Source organism: Myxine glutinosa, chromosome 10 (genome assembly GCF_964187855.1).
Source record: "Myxine glutinosa chromosome 10, kmMyxGlut1.1, whole genome shotgun sequence".
Lineage (NCBI taxonomy): Eukaryota > Metazoa > Chordata > Myxini > Myxiniformes > Myxinidae > Myxine > Myxine glutinosa.
Window position 1 is genome coordinate 73,040,894 of NC_136270.1, and position 19,056 is coordinate 73,059,949.

General features: G+C 42.7%; 1 protein-coding gene across 1 annotated transcript; it reads left to right on the forward strand.

Moving 5' to 3' along the window:
- The first annotated feature begins 406 nt into the window (after positions 1 to 406).
- On the forward strand, positions 407 to 6,992 carry LOC137434100 (uncharacterized). Its single transcript, XM_068126773.2, has 2 exons — positions 407 to 550; positions 1,713 to 6,992. The coding sequence occupies exon 2, from the start codon at positions 1,746 to 1,748 to the stop codon at positions 5,100 to 5,102; it is 3,357 nt and encodes a 1,118-aa protein (XP_067982874.2). The 5' UTR covers positions 407 to 550; positions 1,713 to 1,745; the 3' UTR covers positions 5,103 to 6,992.
- The last annotated feature ends 12,064 nt before the right edge of the window (positions 6,993 to 19,056 follow it).

Consider the following 19,056-nt stretch of genomic DNA (forward strand, 5'->3'; position numbering starts at 1 on the left):
GGGTCCCTCGCTCGATGTCCTGCACGTGATGTATCGGTGAAAACTCGATATCGGCTTCACATCAATGTCGAAAATATAAACAGGTTTATCCTCGAATAGCAAGTACATATCTCCATGTATTATTGTCGTTGTTGTACACTTGTAGTGTACGTCACATGTTCCAATTTTAAGAAAGGGGAACAACAACTACACTGTCAGTGACCACGTGTCAGCATGGACAAGGAACACATCATCATGAAGTTTGCTTCCCAAGGTAGTCTGTCTCCTTTATCAACTCATTCCATTGACCCATTTGTTCAGTGTTTGTGGTTCTTGTCAAGTGGATGTAGATATTTACAAGACAAATGACTCCAATTATTGACGTGACGTTTGAAACGTTGACATCTTGTTATTACAGACAATAATGCACATTCTGGTGACATGGAGGTGGACACATTCCAGTCGAATTGCTTGTTCTGCTTCAGCTGCTTTTACCTCCCACTCCTGCTTTATTAAAGGATCCGCTGGAGCAAGGCTCTCTGTTGGCAGCACAACCACAAGGTGTTCGAAGGTAAGAAGAAGCACAACTTTGTTTTCAAAGTGAGAGCTGAATTTAAATGCAACACAAATCGTGGGTTTTAACGTGGAGAATGTTTCATGATTGGTGGACATTCAAAGGTACGACAATGATAGGCCGATCCAGGTCCGGATATGGGAATGTTTTTAATCTTTTAAGTGATTCTTCACCATTGAGAGATGTGGCCCAAAAAACTATATGTAGTGTGATATTTCAAAAAATTGTGCCCGGATTATGACAAAACTTGCTGGATGTGTTGTTTCGGTGACAATAAATAGCCGATTCGATCTTGGGGTTTTTGATCCATATCCGGCCTATCGGTGCGATACAAAACGTAAACTGGTCAGCCTGGTGTCGGTGTGCTCTCTACCGAGTGGCGTTGTATTGTTCATGTTAAGGTGGAGATATGTTTGTGCTTTCACTTGTTTATGCTCATAGGCAAAGATAGTGAAGAAAGACGAGCTTGTGGGTACAACTCGTACTGTAAAAGAGACAGCAGATCAGGGAGTACGATACGCCTGTGAGTGACCTGGAGATAGACAAAGTTGCAGGTCCAAGAGACATTTCAGACTATTACTGGAACAGTTTAAACGTAGTCAGCCCATCGCTGTACGTGTCCCTGTTTTGCCCGAGTTGTGTGTGTTTGTAGTACAACACCTACATTTCACTCTGGTTATACTATCTAAGTCGTAGGTAACAGGTTTGAGTTTGGCAGGAAGTTGGAATTTGTTCGGGGTACCGGTACACAATGGCCTACTCGTGCAAAAGACACCGTGGGATCTTCAATGTCCCCGGATTAACTCCACCTGGAGGATGGTACGTACATCATGCGATGCTCTGCCTGGAAGCACCAAGGTGAGTTTCTCATCATGTCGGATGAACCCAGACAAGACCGCAAAGGCAAGTCCACTACCTCTGAACGATCCTGCGAGCCCTCGTATGTAACTGACAACACTTAGACAATGCTATTACCAAGTTATTTTATTCCAAATTTATTTAACAGCACAGGAGGTACATTCGTTTTGATGTTGATGCGGAGCTATGATCGAACATGGGAGGATGTTGTGTTTTCTTTGTTTCAAATCCGTTGTACTTTCACTCATTTTTGTTTATCACCCATTGTGATACCAATTTCCTGTCATCTTCCCCATGGCAGCTTTTCTCACGTGTGTAAAGCTGGCAAGATACCATGGTGTTGCCTGGAAGGCAGTTACCCCATGATGCACTGCCCTTTGTCAATTACCAGAAACATGACTTTCCAAATCATCCACCTCCAGCTTACCCACTCTTGCCAAGGCACACGACCCAGCTGGCCCATAACCGAGGGCAACCAAGACCTGGCCATAACCGAGGGCAACCAAGACCTGGCCATAACCGAGGGCAACCAAGACCTGGCCATAACCGAGGTCTGCCAAGAACCCAGGTGAAAGAGGAATACTCAAGCCATGATGCTTCCATGAAATCTTTTGGTGTTCTAAAACGGAGGAAGGGAAGCAATTCAAGATTCAAGGTGAAGACAAATGCTAATGAAAATATCAACGTTGTATTAGGAGAAACCAATAGGGCAAGGACTCATTTGAATTTGCAGCCTGGTGATCTCCTTGGAAAATGCCAAAAAGATAGCTGGATACATGGAATAAAGGACCGGCTTTTGAAAATTCAAGACTTTGGGAAAGGGAAGTACAATAAAGAGAGAAACTGTGACGAATTGCAAAATGAAATGATGATTGGTTTTGTTGAAGAACCTTGGTTTGGCCATTATATGAGATCCAGAAAGGGGGGAGAAAGGAAGTGTCCCAAAAGAAATGTGAGTTCAGCTGAAAGAACACAGGCTGCTATAAAAATCAAAATGGTAGGTAAAACTAACAACAGAAAATCTGGAATTTTGGAATGTGGCCATGTAAGGAGAGTGAACCCTCCTTCTTACGACCAACACTGTGCCATCGTGATGAAGTGCCGAAGGAGAGCAGCAAGACGACTCCAGGAAACATTGCGCAGAACATGCTTGGCTCGCCATGCCCAATCACATCACAATCAATGGGAAAAAGATGAACGATGCTCTGAGGAAGCCTTCTGGAGTGACCCAGACAATCTCTTATTTGGTCCTAGGTCCAACGATGAATGCTCAAGAAGTTGTTCATGGGAAACGCATGTTGACTGGGGTCCGACTAAATTGCGAACACAAGGTAATGAAATGCAACTGGAGCCCCGTTTTCCTCACCAAGGGACTAAAGATAATAGGATTAGGACTTTGCAAAGTACCTCTGATTTCACTGTGCCTCAGTACCAGCAGCATGGGCTCAATGGTCGTCTTACAGGTCAGCAGGATCAACGTCCTGCAGTTTGGGCTCCTCAGCAAGAAGTGGCTTCCCATGGGTGCAACACTCAAGCAGCATACCAGGGGAATCACTTCGGAAGGGGGTTTTACAATAAAGTTAAACAGCAATCTTTCAAAGATAGCTACACTTTTCCTGTAGCTGATCCATGTTTCAAAAACAGAGGGTATCGTTCTTTGCCATCATGGCCTACCAGTGTTGGATATTGTCAGGGGATGGAATATGCATCTCAAGTTGTGCCATCCCACTGTGGAAACCACATGACCAACATGAACTCCCACATAACCTCCCGAACATCCCACATGACCATGCCACTGTGGAAACTCCCATGTGGCAGCAGGAAAACTACAATCCCTGAAGCAAAAATGAGCAAAGTTGACATCTTTAAAACACAACCACCAGGATTGGGAGGCCAAAGTTTGAGGTCATCTGCCTACACTAACCAACCCTTGCTTCCACAGCCTCATTACAGGCCCATGAAGGATGGGATTCATGGAAAAGGATCATACTCACTGGATCATTGCTCAGAACAAGTTTGGAACCGTAAAAAGCTCTTGGTGATTATCGATGCAAGTGCTAAACATGTTGTGACTCAATACCTGTGTCCTAACCAACATTACTGTGCTGGAAGTACAAGTTGGATTGGCCAAAAACAAGAACAACCTTCCAAGGATTGTAAAGACTTAGACATGTCCTGTAAAGGGTTTTGTGATGGAGCTAGACCCAGTGAGCCACAAAATAGTGAGGCACAGTCAGGAAAACCACAAATGCAAACCAAAAAGCCGGCTCCCATCGAGTATGATGCGAGTACCAGCAATTCCATGGAAAGGTCGCATAAAGACCCCCACCTCTCGGAATTGGCTGAACGTGCGACCAATGTCCTGCGGAAACCAGTAACAGAGGAAATGGTGGCTTTATTAGCAAGGAAGTTGCTCCAACTTGCATCCAAGGAAGCACAGCTGGATGATGATGGAGTTAATCAGGAAAGAGTTTTGCCAACCAATAATGAGACCTGTGCACATGATAAAGGAATGGCATCGTACCTGGAATGTGAAAATATCTCACTCCGTGATGCTGAACCAAATTTGCAAACACATGTGCTAAGTACCACGATAGTTAATAGTACACTCCAAGGGGCGGCAGAAAGCCATAATGATAAACATACCCTGCTTGGGGCTTCACAGCCCGTACCTGAGGGTGGGGGAGTCTTCTGGAGTGATGTCAAAACCAAGGTGAAGTATTACACGTACTTCGGAAGAACTATGTCTGAAGTCGAGAATGGGTCGAATGATTGTAGATCACAACATGGAGATTACACCAAACAAAATGCATTCTATTATAGCAAGCAGGAAAAAGACAGCAATGATGGAAGTGAGGCACCATTGGGCGAACAGGGTACTGACTACTTGAAAGATCTATACGATAATGGATCTGACTCAAGTAGTACGTCCGCTGAAACTGTTCTATCTTCAGGAAAACGTGCTATCAGCTGTTTACCTCATACCATTGAGCAATGCAACCCTGACCCTAACTGGTCACCGGGTCCTGGTAATGGGGATAATCAGGATGTTGACATGCTCAGTCGCTTGCAGACATGCAGTGGTCCTACAATGTCACTGTCAGGATCGAGGGTGAAAGAAGAATCTTCAGCTGAGGGATGCACAACTGACGGCTTGTCGTGGAACTTTGCATACGCGGTGTGTCTCAGGAAGACCGATGAAGGTAACATTTCCACAAGGACTGATTGTGGAAATCTAGAAGGAGAAATAGATGAACAGAAGCGTAAAGCAGAAGCAAAACAAAGATCAGGGAATCCAGAAAAGGACGAAAATGTATGGACGAAAGTAGAAAGAAATGATAGGAATAATGAGGAAGTGGATTGGAAACAAGCTGTGGGAGAGTTGGAAAAGCCAGCAGAAAATGAGAAGAAAGAGAATAGTATCCGGGTGGACGAAAGAGAGCAACAGTCTAGAAATATATCGTTGACTGTGGAAGGGACTAAAGAAGGGACTGGGAGAACGAACGAAATAGAGATTGGAGGAAGACATAGGACTGGGGCTGGAGGTGAAGCTAAGGAAGGATTAAATGAGGGGACTATGGTAGAACACAAAGAAAAGCTCGGAGTGGAATCAAGAAAGCGTGAAGTGCAGGATAAAAAGGGCAATCGGAAGATGAAGCGTCAAAGCTCTGCACGTTGTAGCTCTCAATAATACTCATCAATCAACATTAAATGTATAACATTATGTATATATAACGCAGGAGGAGGCCATTAGACTCAGCAAAGCCTGCACTATTATTACCAACCTGTGGTTGTTTATCTGTGCTCTGTTTTGGATGCAGCATATTCCATCTTTAAAGTCTTTGGTAAGACTCGGCCAGGGTTTGAACCATCGACGGACCAGACTCAGAGCAAAAGTTCTTACCACTCAACTACAGTCTGGTATTGCGTCACTGAACATTCTTTTACTTTTCCAATTCAACTTGAGTTGACCACCTTATTCTCACCTTTGTTGGATAGTGCCGGTTGGGTCGGATAGTGCCGGTTGGGTCGGTCGGGTCGGATAGTGCCGGTCGGGTCGGATAGTGCCGGTCGGGTCGGATAGTGCCGGTCGGGTCGGATAGTGCCGGTCGGGTCGGATAGTGCCGGTCGGGTCGGATAGTGCCGGTCGGGTCGGATAGTGCCGGTCGGGTCGGATAGTGCCGGTCGGGTCGGATAGTGCCGGTCGGGTCGAATAGTGCCGGGCGGTTCGAATAGTGCCGGGCGGTTCGAATAGTGCCGAGCGGTTCGAATAGTGCCGGGCGGATCGGATTGTGCCGGGCAGATCGGACTGTGCCGGGCGGTACGGATAGTGCCGGGCGGATCGGATTGTGCCGGGCAGATCGGATTGTGCCGGGCGGTCGGGATAGTGCCGGGCGGTCGGGATAGTGCCGGGCGGTCGGGATAGTGCCGGGCGGTCGGGATAGTGCCGGGCGGTCGGGATAGTGCCGGGCGGTCGGGATAGTGCCGGGTGGTCGGGATCGTGCCGGGCGCGTCGGATCGTGCCGGGCGCGTCGGATCGTGCCAGGCGCATCGGATCGTGCCAGGCGCATCAGATAGTGCCGGTTGGGTCGTATAGTGCCGGTTGGGTCGTATAGTGCCGGTTTGGTCGTATCGTGCCGGTTTGGTCGTATAGTGCCGGTTTGGTCGTATAGTGCCGGTTTGGTCGTATAGTGCCGGTTTGGTCGTATAGTGCCGGTTTGGTCGTATAGTGCCGGTTTGGTCGTATAGTGCCGGTTTGGTCGTATAGTGCCGGTTTGGTCGTATAGTGCCGGTTTGGTCGTATAGTGCCGGTTGGGTCGGATAGTGCCGGTTGGGTCGGATAGTGCCGGTTGGGTCAGATAGTGCCGGTTGGGTCGGATTGTGCCGGTTGGGTCGGCTAGTGCCGGTTGGGTCGGCTAGTGCCGGTTGGGTCGGATAGTGCCGGTTGGGTCGGATAGTGCCGGTTGGGTCGGATAGTGCCGGTTGGGTCGGATAGTGCCGGTTGGGTCGGATAGTGCCGGTTGGGTCGGATAGTGCCGGTTGGGTCGGATAGTGCCGGTTGGGTCGGATAGTGCCGGTTGGGTCGGATAGTGCCGGTTGGGTCGGATAGTGCCGGTTGGGTCAGATAGTGCCGGTTGGGTCGGATAGTGCCGGGTGGGTCGGATAGTGCTGGGAGGTGCGGATATGTTGATTAACTAATATATCAGCTTGTCATTGGATTATTCTATTATTGAGGATATAATTGCAGTAATTGTGGTAAACATAAATGAATATACAAATACGCACAAGAATTATAGAAATGTGATAAACATTTTATCCCGTGTACCCCAGCTCTCTCTATCTCTCTATCTCTCTCTCTCTGTCTCTGTCTCTCTCTCTCTCTCCCACCGATCTCCCAATGTCCCTGTTCGCTACTGTTGTTGTGATTCCCTCTCTCTCTCTCCCTTTCTTGTCTCTCACTCCCTTTATTATATGTTCTATGTGTTAGCTCTTACACGAGCCTCGACTGAGTATGGAAAATAATAATAATAATAAAACATAATTGCCGAGAGATGTTTGCTGAATTCCATTGCAATGTTTGTTTAGTAATGAAATAAGACATCACAACCACGCATTTAAGCAGTACGAGTTGTTAATCTACATATTACATACAATAAAATGGGAAAATGTTGAACGACTCCACCATTAGCTGGGGTTGGCAAGATGGTCCAGCTGGACTCTCGATTTATACACACTCGTCCCTAAGCCGTTTTACCTGAGTTTGAATCCCGACCCACCTATTAAGCTGCCAAGATTCATCGATGGGAGTGCCGTCTCTCGAATGGACGTTATACTGGGCGTCCATCCCATTAGTTGATGTTAAACATCCCAGTGTCCTTCGTGAAGTGTCGGCATGCTATCGCCGGCATCCTGCCAATTTAAACATTCCTGCTCTCACCTACAGGGGGCACTGCATCATCGGAACAGCTGCAGGCCTCCAGAAATGTTACAAACCAGCATCCACTGACTGAGATCATGAGACGGTGTGAATATTTCGTCCAAGTCCTGAGAAACGGAAAGTTTTTGAAAGTGCCGACACTGATTCTAGCGTTAGTGTTAAAGTACATAATTCAATTTAAGTAAAATAAACGTTTTTTAAAGCTGTAGAAAAAAAAAATTCAGAAGTTTACCGCCATTGTTGCAGCGTCGTTTACACCACCTTATTTAACACACAAAAGTAGCTATTCGTACCTGTTATATGTGTCCTTAAAACGTCCTTAAAAACTAAATTTTCTGTTTGGAATAATTTTCGATTGTGCTTCACTGCCAGACAGGCAGACGGAGTAAAAAATTTTTTATCTCACTCCTGTCTGCGCATGCACTCTCGAGATGAGATGCCGCACATTTTGCCAAATTCAGAGGCGAAGTACTGCGAAACTGCAGGTATGTGTTCTGACTTGTGTTCTCGTGTTCAAAATAGAACATTCAATACGACACTTTCAAAATGATGCATTCCGCCCCAGGATGCTCAGATGCACAGAAAGACCCAAGGAAACTGCGGTGTTCAGAGCACTGTAAAGTATACTGTGTCAGAGATAGGTATTGTTAATTAAAATGGTTCACAAAGCTTTCAAATAACCTGAAAATAATTGGAAAAGTACCTGGAAGAAAGAACTGTGCCTCTCCACATTGACAGACTTGGAGAGCTTTCTCCATTTGCTCAACATGAAGCTGCTCGTCATTAGGGGTGGGGGGGGGGGGGGGGAAGCAACGGAAACCAACAGGGCTGTTGTAAATTTATTGTTTGTTTGGTTCCAGAATCCAGGACCACAAGAAAAATGATTTATACTCTATTTTTGCATCTATTGTTAAAAGGTGTGTGTGTGTGTGTGTATTTATGTATGTGTGTGTGTTTATGTGTGTGTGTGTGTGTGTCTGTTTATGTATGTTTGTGTGTGTCTGTTTATGTGTGTGTGTGTGTCTGTTTATGTATGTGTGTGTCTGTGTGTGTGTGTGTGTGTGTGTGTGTGTGTGTGTGTGTGTGTGTGTGTGTGTGTGAGTGAGATATTAAGAGGAATAGTGAAATGGCAATTCTGGAACATGACCTTTTTCGTTCATCTGGAACAAATTATTCAGGTGAGGTATTATCATCGCATGGTGTCAGACATTCAGTGAGTGTGTGTAAACACTCGGATCTTCTTCTCCGAAACTCCACACACGATTTTGATGAAACTTGATCACAACCTTCATCACCTGTGATGTACCAAAGTTTGTTCAATTCGTTAAAAAAAAATCGGGGTCTAAGCGGGTTTACTTGGGTGGACAAGATGGTTGTACAGGCACAAACACAGGAAGGAAAAGGTGTCAACTTAAAAAGAGGAGGGCTTGGGATGGGGTGTAGAAAAGCTCATGGTTTTTGATGAGGGATGATCTCAGGTGATGAACTGCTGTCTTGGAGACTGAAGTAAACAAAAAAAAAACTTTGTTTTCGATTTTTTTTTGTTGCCAACTTGTATTGAGATGTTTATGCGTTTTGTTGACATGCACATGTGTGTAACGCCAGTATTGCATACGTAATACGTATATTGTGTTTTTGCATCACTTGCTGCGAAGTCCGCACGCAAGTAACCTATTGTACATACGAAGCAAGCAGTTCTATAAAAACCCCATGGGTTGCTTTTCCCTCCTCCTTCCCCCTTCAGCTGTCGTCCACCCCACGTCTTGCACTGCTGATCTCCAAGCTGTTGAACAGACTTGGGGAGAGCGCCAAAAGGCAAGCTTTGCTAAGTTGTACACGTGAGTGGACGGAGTAAGGCAACAACATTTGATGTTTGTCTGCATCACTTTGACCTGCACCTGCCTAGTTAGCTACTGAGCTGTGTTTGTATGAGTGAGTCACTGGTGAAGATCCCTTGGTGGGGTAAGTACAAAGTATTTTGGTAGAGCATTGCAGTGGAAATTGAAGAGGAATTAAGGCCTTGTTAGGCTAGAGGAGGTTGGAGATACTGTTAATGGGGGAACTACCGATGATGGCATACTTGTTGGGGACAGACAGCAAAGAGGGGAAAAGATACAGTTACAGAAGAGGAAAAGTTAAGGATATTCTATACTGTCGTGTCAGAGTCCCGCTAATGCACACCCTCTGCGCTGGAGGGTCTAATATCTGCGCAAATGTCCAAACGATCTTTACATAAGTCGCTGCTTGCAAACAGTGCATGTTTTTATATCCACGCCCTAATAGTTCTAATTTACTATCTCTCCAAGGTCGTTCAATGTGGCAGAAACTGCGTTCTTTCCCACGCATAGCAATCAATAGGCGGGAAGACCCTTTTTTCTGGATACAAGCTCGAGGCTCGTGTAAGAGCTAACATTAATCACAAAAAGACAAATTATATAAAACAAAAGATAAATGGAGCGGGAGACAAGATGGAGAGAGAGGAAGCATACAAGTACAACATTTGAGAGCAGGGACATCGGGGGATCTGTGGGAGGGAGAGGGCTTGGGGGGAGTAGGCATGGGAAAGGGGGGGTGGGAGAGGTAAAAACACATGGACACTGCTAGGATTTCCAGGAAAGAAGTCGGAATTTCAAAAAAGTGATTAAACTTAAAAGGAAAAAAAGAGAACACTTCTTATATTTAATAGTTTATAAAGAGAGAAGCGAAATGTGGAGTCAAGACAACAAAACTCGGACAAATCCAGTGCACACGACAACGAATAGGGTGAATGGATGATACAAACTTACTGTACAATTGACTAAAACCCTGATGGCACCAATGTCAAACACACCCATAACCGTTGAATGGGGACAGGTGAGGACTTGGGCAAATGGCACAGCAATAGCCTCTGGTCGGGCGTCTGCACGACGATCTGATGGTACAGCAGGCCTGACGAGTCGGTGATGGACGCTCTTGACGAATGGCAAGTCGGCTCGGCGTCCATCGCACCGAAAAGCAGAGAGCCTGACGGGGAGTTAATGGCCAAGGGAGCTCATGGGCCCAAAGCTGTGAAAAGAGAGAGTGAGATATCTGCTGCTGGTGTGCAGACACGGCTTTTATTCCCTCGGGATCATGTTCCAGCACGCAGATGGTGCTGTAACCATTGGCATGTGGGGTGGCACCTCCACAAAACGTCCTGCCTCTGTCCAGGGCCTTCTGCAGCTCACTATACCACTGGGTGTGCGACCCTTTGCGAAGCCGTCAGGGGCAGTATACCCCAAGCCGTGCTCATGGTGCTCTTACGTGTCCATTTCCAGTAAACTCAAGTTCTCCACCTGGACTTGCCTATCGACAATGGGCTTTACACAATATGTCCCTACCTGATACAGCTCTATGATGACTGCTCATTGCCTTCTCAGTGCACATATTGGTGCAAATCTAACTTACTTGATCACACAGTCCATACTATGTGTGTGTGTGTGTGTATCTACGTGTATGTGTCTACGTGTGTGTCTGTATTGTTAATGTTTGGCTTCCTTCTTGGGACTGAATGAATGAATGAATGATCGTTTTAAGGCCATTTTCCCCGCTAGAGCGGGGGTTAGCCTTGCGGGCCCCATGACAATCATGGTTCCCTGTTTGAGGCAATGTTTTTATGGCCGGATACCCTTCCTGACGCCAACCCTTGGTCACGCGCTTACGATGCGCAGGGATACGGTGTACCTATTCTAAATCGGGGTACACACCGAGATCATTCATCCCAGCAAGCTGGTACTCAATTTGCCGACCTCGGAAGGAAGACAGGCTGAGTCAACCCCCCTGGCGTTAATTCAGTGATCGACCGGGATTCGAACCCAGGATCCTCGGATCCCAAGCCGGCACCCTAACCGCTAAGCCAACACCAGGCTGGACTACAGTGCAGTAATTGGTCTTCATTTTGATTAACACATTCTAGCTATGCCCTGCCCCCCCCCCCCCCTCTCTTTCCACATATATAAATACCAATGCCTCAAGCTTGAGGTTAAAGTAGACAGAAGGGCAGTACAATATAGTTGCAGTAAGTGTGGCTTGGATTAATTAAGAGAGTAGTTGGAAGGCTGGACGAGATGGCTATCAGATGAATCAGTGTGAAAGGAAAGTAAGATAGGAGGGGATGTTGTAATCAAGGTAAAAGACAATACAGGAGGGCCTTGCCGTTCGCGGGTGTTACGTTCTTGAAATTCCCTGTGAACTACAAATCCACAATGTGCAAACTTAAGGGCTGATGGAGTTAGGAACTTCAACTTGAAAATTTGTCACCCTTTTTTGCCAAACTTGGACCTGTAAATAACATGTTTGTGCATTGTTTTTTGTTGTTTATTTTCATGAATAAAAGAGTTATTAAGAACATAAAATTAAGTTTATTTTCTTCAGTTATTAAGATCATGAAACTTACCTTTAATAAATGGTACACTGCCTTCAGAAAGTATTCACCCCCCTTGACCTTTTTCAATTTTTTTTATTACAGACTGATTTTAAAATGGATTAAATGTAATTTTTTTGTCTGACATAATATTATGAAATAATGTCAGTGCTTTGTTTTTTTTTCGAAATTTTTGTAAAACAATATAAAATACAGAAATACCTAATTTAAATAACTAGTCAACCCCATGAGTCAATACTCCGTAGAAGTGCTGTTGGCAGAGATTACAGCTTTGAGTCTTCTTGGGTATGACTATATCAGCTTTGCACATCTCTATTTGAGGAGTTTCTTGCTTGCAGATTTGCTGAAGCTCTGTCAAGTTGGATGTGGAGCATCGGTAAACGGCAATCTTCAAGGCTTTCCACAGATTCTCAATGGGATTCAAGTCTGGCCTTTGGCTGGGCCACCCAAGGACTTTCACGTTCTTGTTCTGAAGCCATTCCAGTGTTGCTTTGGCTGTATGCTTGGCGTCATTGTCTTGTTGAAACCTAAATCTTCACCGCAGTCTAAGGTCTTTTGCACTCTGAAGCAGGTTCTCCTCAATGATTTGGCTACATTCATTGTTCCCTCTATCCTTGCAAGTCCCACAGCCCTGCCGCTGAAAGGCATCCCCATAGCATGATGCTGCCATCACCATGTTTCACAGGAGTGATGGTGTGAGTTGGGTGATGGGCTGTGCTCGGTTTCCTCCAGAAGGGTTAGTGGTGAAATAGCAAGGAGGAATGCACTTATGTGCATCTGAACCAAAATGCCAACGACACCAGCATTCGCTGCTTGAGTGGTGTTGGGCACTCGGGCTGCAACCGTGTGATGACCAATGCTGTTGTGTGTTACGTTGAGTCTGATTGTGGTCTTGCTTCTCCCTCAGATGACAGGTAATAGCATTTGCCTGAGCTGTCAATGCTCTCTCTACCTGTTGCTGCAGATGTTGGATGTCCGTACTGGCTGGAACGTGTGTTATTCCCCTTGCTTGTGTGGCAACTGTCCTGATTATGGAAGAAATGTGTGGGTCGACCTCAACACTTATCGTCGAGTTGCTCAATGCTCACTGAATCACTTGTAAGATGTCAGGACGAGCTGTGCGTTGCTTAGCAGACATCGAAAGAAAAGTTGTTTGAGAATTTTCTCCTCGCGAGCTGCCTTAACATGTGGAATAACAGCGACAATTTCCAATCACCCATTTCCTCAGAGACCAGGAGTTGATGCAGGCATTTTTGTTCAGACACGTCATATGGGTTGGTCCTTGGTGGTTCAATGAGCAAGTCGTGAACCTCCTAGGCATATTCAAGTTGGAGTGAGGCCAGGATGGAAGCGAAACGTGTCACTTTGGTCGTGATTCCCTTTGTGAGGAACTGAGCCTCGACATGCATGAACCAAATAGTTGGGTCGTTTTGGCCAAAATGGAGGTGGCTTAAACTCACAGCTAACACAGATGTAGATGAGGTTGATGGAGACAGTGAAGTCAAATCGTCTTACACCATTGCATGTTCAAATCAGTCGGGGTCACCAATGTATAAATCGTGAAGATGATAAATGCAATTGTGACTTACCATTTATATCAGGTGGATTGACGAATCACTGGAATAAACGTTCAATCGCGGAGATTTGGCTTCAAGTTCATAATAAAACTCTCCATTCAGGAATCATGATGTGAAACAAATGGCGACCAGTATTGAGAAAATGAAATAACTCGCAAAAAGTCCCTCATCATTGCGCCATCCTTTCTTTCCGCTGTTCCAAGTGACAGCATTCTCTCTCGATGAGGATCGATCAAGAAATGAAAGAAATCGCCTTTTCTCCTTCCGAAACAAGGTCAAGGAGTGGGAGAAACACCCAGAACGAAAAATGATAATTGGTGTGTAAAAACGGTCAAACTACACTTCATGGCAAAACGGTCACATGACTATTAGAATGGTGTAGCAGGTGGCAAGAGACACTACAAGCCAAAGGTAATTAATAATAATAATAAAGGAGTCATATAGCCCCATCAAGCAGAGTAAACTACCCTCATGGCGCTTTACATTATCATGCGAACGCACACACACCGCACACACACACATACAAACATACACACACACACAGACACACCTTCACTCTTGCCCTATTCCTCTCCCTCCCCATTCAAAACCCACAGATGTGTACTCCCCCTCCTCTTCCCCTCCCTCCCCCGCACATGTACACAGACATACTCTCGATCTCTGTCCCACCTCAAACCAAAGGGAAAACAGGACTTAGACTTTGAAAGACTTGTGAAACAGATAGGTTTTGAGGGAGGTTTTAAAGGCAGGAAGAGAGTCAACATGTCGAACAGTGGAAGGCAAGTCATTCCAGAGCAGAGGTGCAGCAAAGGAAAAGGATTTCTCGCCAAACGACTTGGTGCTGGTGCGCGGCGGCTCTAAGGTCATGGAGTCGTCGCTTGAACGAAGCCGTCGCCGAGGTTCATAGAGAGTGAGCAAATCGGAGAGATAGTGAGGTCCCGCTCCACACAATGATTTATAACATAGTGTGCAAATTTTGTATTGCACACGAGCAGAGACAGGCAGCCAGTGTCAAGATTCAAGAAGCGGAGTAACATGGTCAGACTTCTTCGCCTTACAGACAAGACGAGCGGCAGAGTTTTGAACCTTTTGTAACTTATCCAAGAGAAACTGAGCCATTGCGGCCAATCTAGATGTCAAACAAGTTGAGACGGCTTGAGTCTGTTACTCTGTGCCATAGCATATGCCTCAATGACGTCAGGTTCCCTCCAGATTTCTTTCAGTTTAGTGTTAAACAACAGTCGTGACTGTTATAAAAGGTAATCATACGCTGGACGGAATTGACTGAACAGTTTGTGGTTATAATAATTTTTTATTTGCGGTCGTTGTCCCCCATGAAATGCCACAAAAAGCTATTTATACACCTTAACAGGTTGTTCAAGGTAGAAACCCCCATTGGGAGGGGGCAAATCAAGTTGCTACAACCTCTGTTGTGTGACCCTTAGTCCCCCTGGCAAGTTTGGTTGATATTGGATAAGTAATGACTGAATATCTCGCAAACAGACAGACAGACACCAAGTTATGTATTTTAGTGCGATTATGATTTGCATCCAAGAATATCGAGTTGGGTGAGCGCGGATATGCATGATGTTAACAGGTATCTTTAACAGCTCATTGGAATCGGGACAGATAATGGAGAATTGGAGAGTAGCAAATTTAACACTATTATTTAATAATGGATACAGAAAGGAATTTCTGATTCTTTCAATATTTGTTTTTTTTCCTGAAATAGGTCCGACTCTTGATAGGACAATTCCAGAAGGTGAAGTGATTTTTTGGCAATATCTTCATAACCCCTGTTTGTCGAACAATGTATTTTACCCTCCTACAGAAATTGAGATAATTTTACAAAGTTGTTTAAAAACAACGTTTCTGGCATTGATGAATTTAGTCCTGAAGGTGTAAAATCTGTAATAATGTTAACAAATTGTCCTTTGTCATATTTTAATTATATAATTGAGTGAAGGATTTTTTCCAGGTAAATTAAAGATTTCTAAGATTACTCCAATTTTTTGACCTGGGATAAAAAAAAACAACTAAATATAGACATTATTTAGACTTTTTGAGGCTCTCTGTTTTTTGTTTTTGCTAAAACACTGGAAAAGATTATTTATTGGAAAAGTCATCAAAGTTCTTGTTAAAAATTATACATATGTAATAAAATCTAAAAACATGGTAGATACGTGAAGCTGAAAAACTCCGTTTGTTTGTCATCAACTAAGACGTGTATTGTATAACACCACCTGGTGGTGGTTAAGAGTATAACAAGTCAGCAATGGAGATGGCTTGCAATGTTTCACTGAACACTTGGAATTGTGCACATGCTTTACCGATATTCACCAGAGGGAGGGGATGTTACTCTCCAGTAGGGAGCTGATGTTTCATACGAGTACCATCTTGGGATTCCCTGCCTCATTCATTTCCTGGGATTCATGGATGTTAATGTTTTGAATCAGTTGAAAAGAGGGTTAACATTTTCACGCATATAATACAGATTTTTATACCACACAAACAAGCATGAGGTTATATTCATAGCAGGTACTCTTTATTCAGCAAATAATTTGCATATAGTGTGGGTAAACGGCTTTGGTGCTAATTATACAAATCGGTCTAGATTTCATGCTAATTATACAAATCGGTCTGGATTTCATGCTAATTATACAAATCAGTCTGGATTCAATGCGAATTATACAAATCCGTTTGGATTTCATGCTAATTATACAAATCGGTCTGGATTTCATGCTAATTATACAAATCAGTCTGGATTCCATGCTAATTATACAAATCAGTCTGGATTCCATGCTAATTATACAAATCCGTTTGGATTTCATGCTACTTATACAAATCAGTCTGGATTCCATGCTAATTATACAAATCCGTTTGGATTTCATGCTAATTATACAAATCGGTCTGGATTTCATGCTAATTATACAAATCCGTTTGGATTTCATGCTAATTATACAAATCCGTTTGGATTTCATGCTACTTATACAAATCAGTCTGGATTCCATGCTAATTATATAAATCGGTCTGGATTCCATGCTAATTATACAAATCAGTCTGGATTCCATGCTAATTATACAAATCCGTTTGGATTTCATGCTAATTATACAAATCGGTCTGGATTCCATGCTAATTATACAAATCAGTCTGGATTCCATGCTAATTATACAAATCAGTCTGGATTCCATGCTAATTATACAAATCGGTCTGGATTCCATGCTAATTATACAAATCAGTCTGGATTCCATGCTAATTATACAAATCAGTCTGGATTCCATGCTAATTATACAAATCCATTTGGATTTCATGCTAATTATACAAATCAGTCTGGATTCCATGCTAATTATACAAATCAGTCTGGATTCCATGCTAATTATACAAATCCGTTTGGATTTCATGCTAATTATACAAATCAGTCTGGATTTCATGCTAATTATACAAATCGGTCTGGATTTCATGCTAATTATACAAATCAGTCTGGATTTCATGCTAATTATACAAATCGGTCTGGATTTCATGCTAATTATACAAATCAGTCTGGATTCCATGCTAATTATACAAATCAGTCTGGATTCCATGCTAATTATACAAATCAGTCTGGATTTCATGCTAATTATACAAATCAGTCTGGATTTCATACTAATTATACAAATCAGTCTGGATTTCATGCTAATTATACAAATCGGTCTGGATTCCATGCTAATTATACAAATCAGTCTGGATTCCATGCTAATTATACAAATCCGTTTGGATTTCATGCTAATTATACAAATCAGTCTGGATTCCATGCTAATTATACAAATCGGTCTGGATTTCATGCTAATTATACAAATCAGTCTGGATTCCATGCTAATTATACAAATCAGTCTGGATTCCATGCTAATTATACAAATCCGTTTGGATTTCATGCTAATTATACAAATCAGTCTGGATTCCATGCTAATTATACAAATCGGTCTGGATTTCATGCTAATTATACAAATCAGTCTGGATTTCATGCTAATTATACAAATCGGTCTGGATTTCATGCTAATTATACAAATCAGTCTGGATTCCATGCTAATTATACAAATCAGTCTGGATTCCATGCTAATTATACAAATCAGTCTGGATTTCATGCTAATTATACAAATCAGTCTGGATTTCATGCTAATTATACAAATCGGTCTGGATTTCATGCTAATTATACAAATCAGTCTGGATTCCATGCTAATTATACAAATCAGTCTGGATTCCATGCTAATTATACAAATCCGTTTGGATTTCATGCTACTTATACAAATCAGTCTGGATTCCATGCTAATTATACAAATCGGTCTGGATTTCATGCTAATTATACAAATCAGTCTGGATTACATGCTAATTATACAAATCAGTCTGGATTCCATGCTAATTATACAAATCGGTCTGGATTTCATGCTAATAATACAAATCGGTCTGGATTTCATGCTAATTATACAAATCAGTCTGGATTTCATGCTAATTATACAAATCAGTCGGGATTTCATGCTAATTATACAAATCAGTCTGGATTTCATGCTAATTATACAAATCAGTCTGGATTTCATGCTAATTATACAAATCAGTCTGGATTTCATGCTAATTATACAAATCAGTCTGGATTTCATGCTAATTATACAAATCAGTCTGGATTTCATGCTAATTATACAAATCAGTCTGGATTTTATGCCAATTATACAAATCAGTCTGGGTTTCATGCTAATTATACAAATCGGTCTGGATTTTATGCCAATAATACAAATCAGTCTGGATTCCATGCTAATTATACAAATCGGTCTGGATTCCATGCTAATTACACAAATCAGTCTGGATTCCATGCTAATTATACAAATCAGTCTGGATTCCATGCTAATTATACAAATCAGTCTGGATTTCATGCTAATTATACAAATCAGTCTGGATTCCATGCTAATTATACAAATCAGTCTGGATTTCATGCTAATTATACAAATCAGTCTGGATTTCATGCTAATTATACAAATCAGTCTGGATTCCATGCTAATTATACAAATCAGTCTGGGTTTCATACTAATAATACAAATCAGTCTGGATTTCATGCTAATTATACAAATCAGTCTGGATTTCATGCTAATTATACAAATCAGTCTGGATTCCATGCTAATTATACAAATCAGTCTGGATTCCATGCTAATTATACAAATCAGTCTGGATTTCATGCTAATAATACAAATCAGTCTGGATTTCATGCTAATTATACAAATCAGTCTGGATTTCATGCTAATAATACAAATCAGTCTGGATTTCATGCTAATAATACAAATCAGTCTGGATTTCATGCTAATTATACAAATCAGTCTGGATTTCATGCTAATAATACAAATCAGTCTGGATTTCATGCTAATAATACAAATCAGTCTGGATTTCATGCTAATAATACAAATCAGTCTGGATTTCATGCTAATTATGCAAATCAGTCTGGATTTCATGCTAATTATACAAATCAGTCTGGATTTCATGCTAATTATACAAATCAGTGTGGATTTCATGCTAATAATACAAATCAGTCTGGATTTCATGCTAATAATACAAATCAGTCTGGATTTCATGCTAATAATACAAATCAGTCTGGATTTCATGGTAATTATACAAATCAGTGTGGATTTCATGCTAATAATACAAATCAGTCTGGATTTCATGCTAATAATACAAATCAGTCTGGATTTCATGCTAATAATACAAATCA

Bases quoted from the DNA above. Each gene is read 5' to 3' on its own strand.
- LOC137434100 (XM_068126773.2), top strand. From the start codon at position 1,746: ATGGTGTTGCCTGGAAGGCAGTTACCCCATGATGCACTGCCCTTTGTC.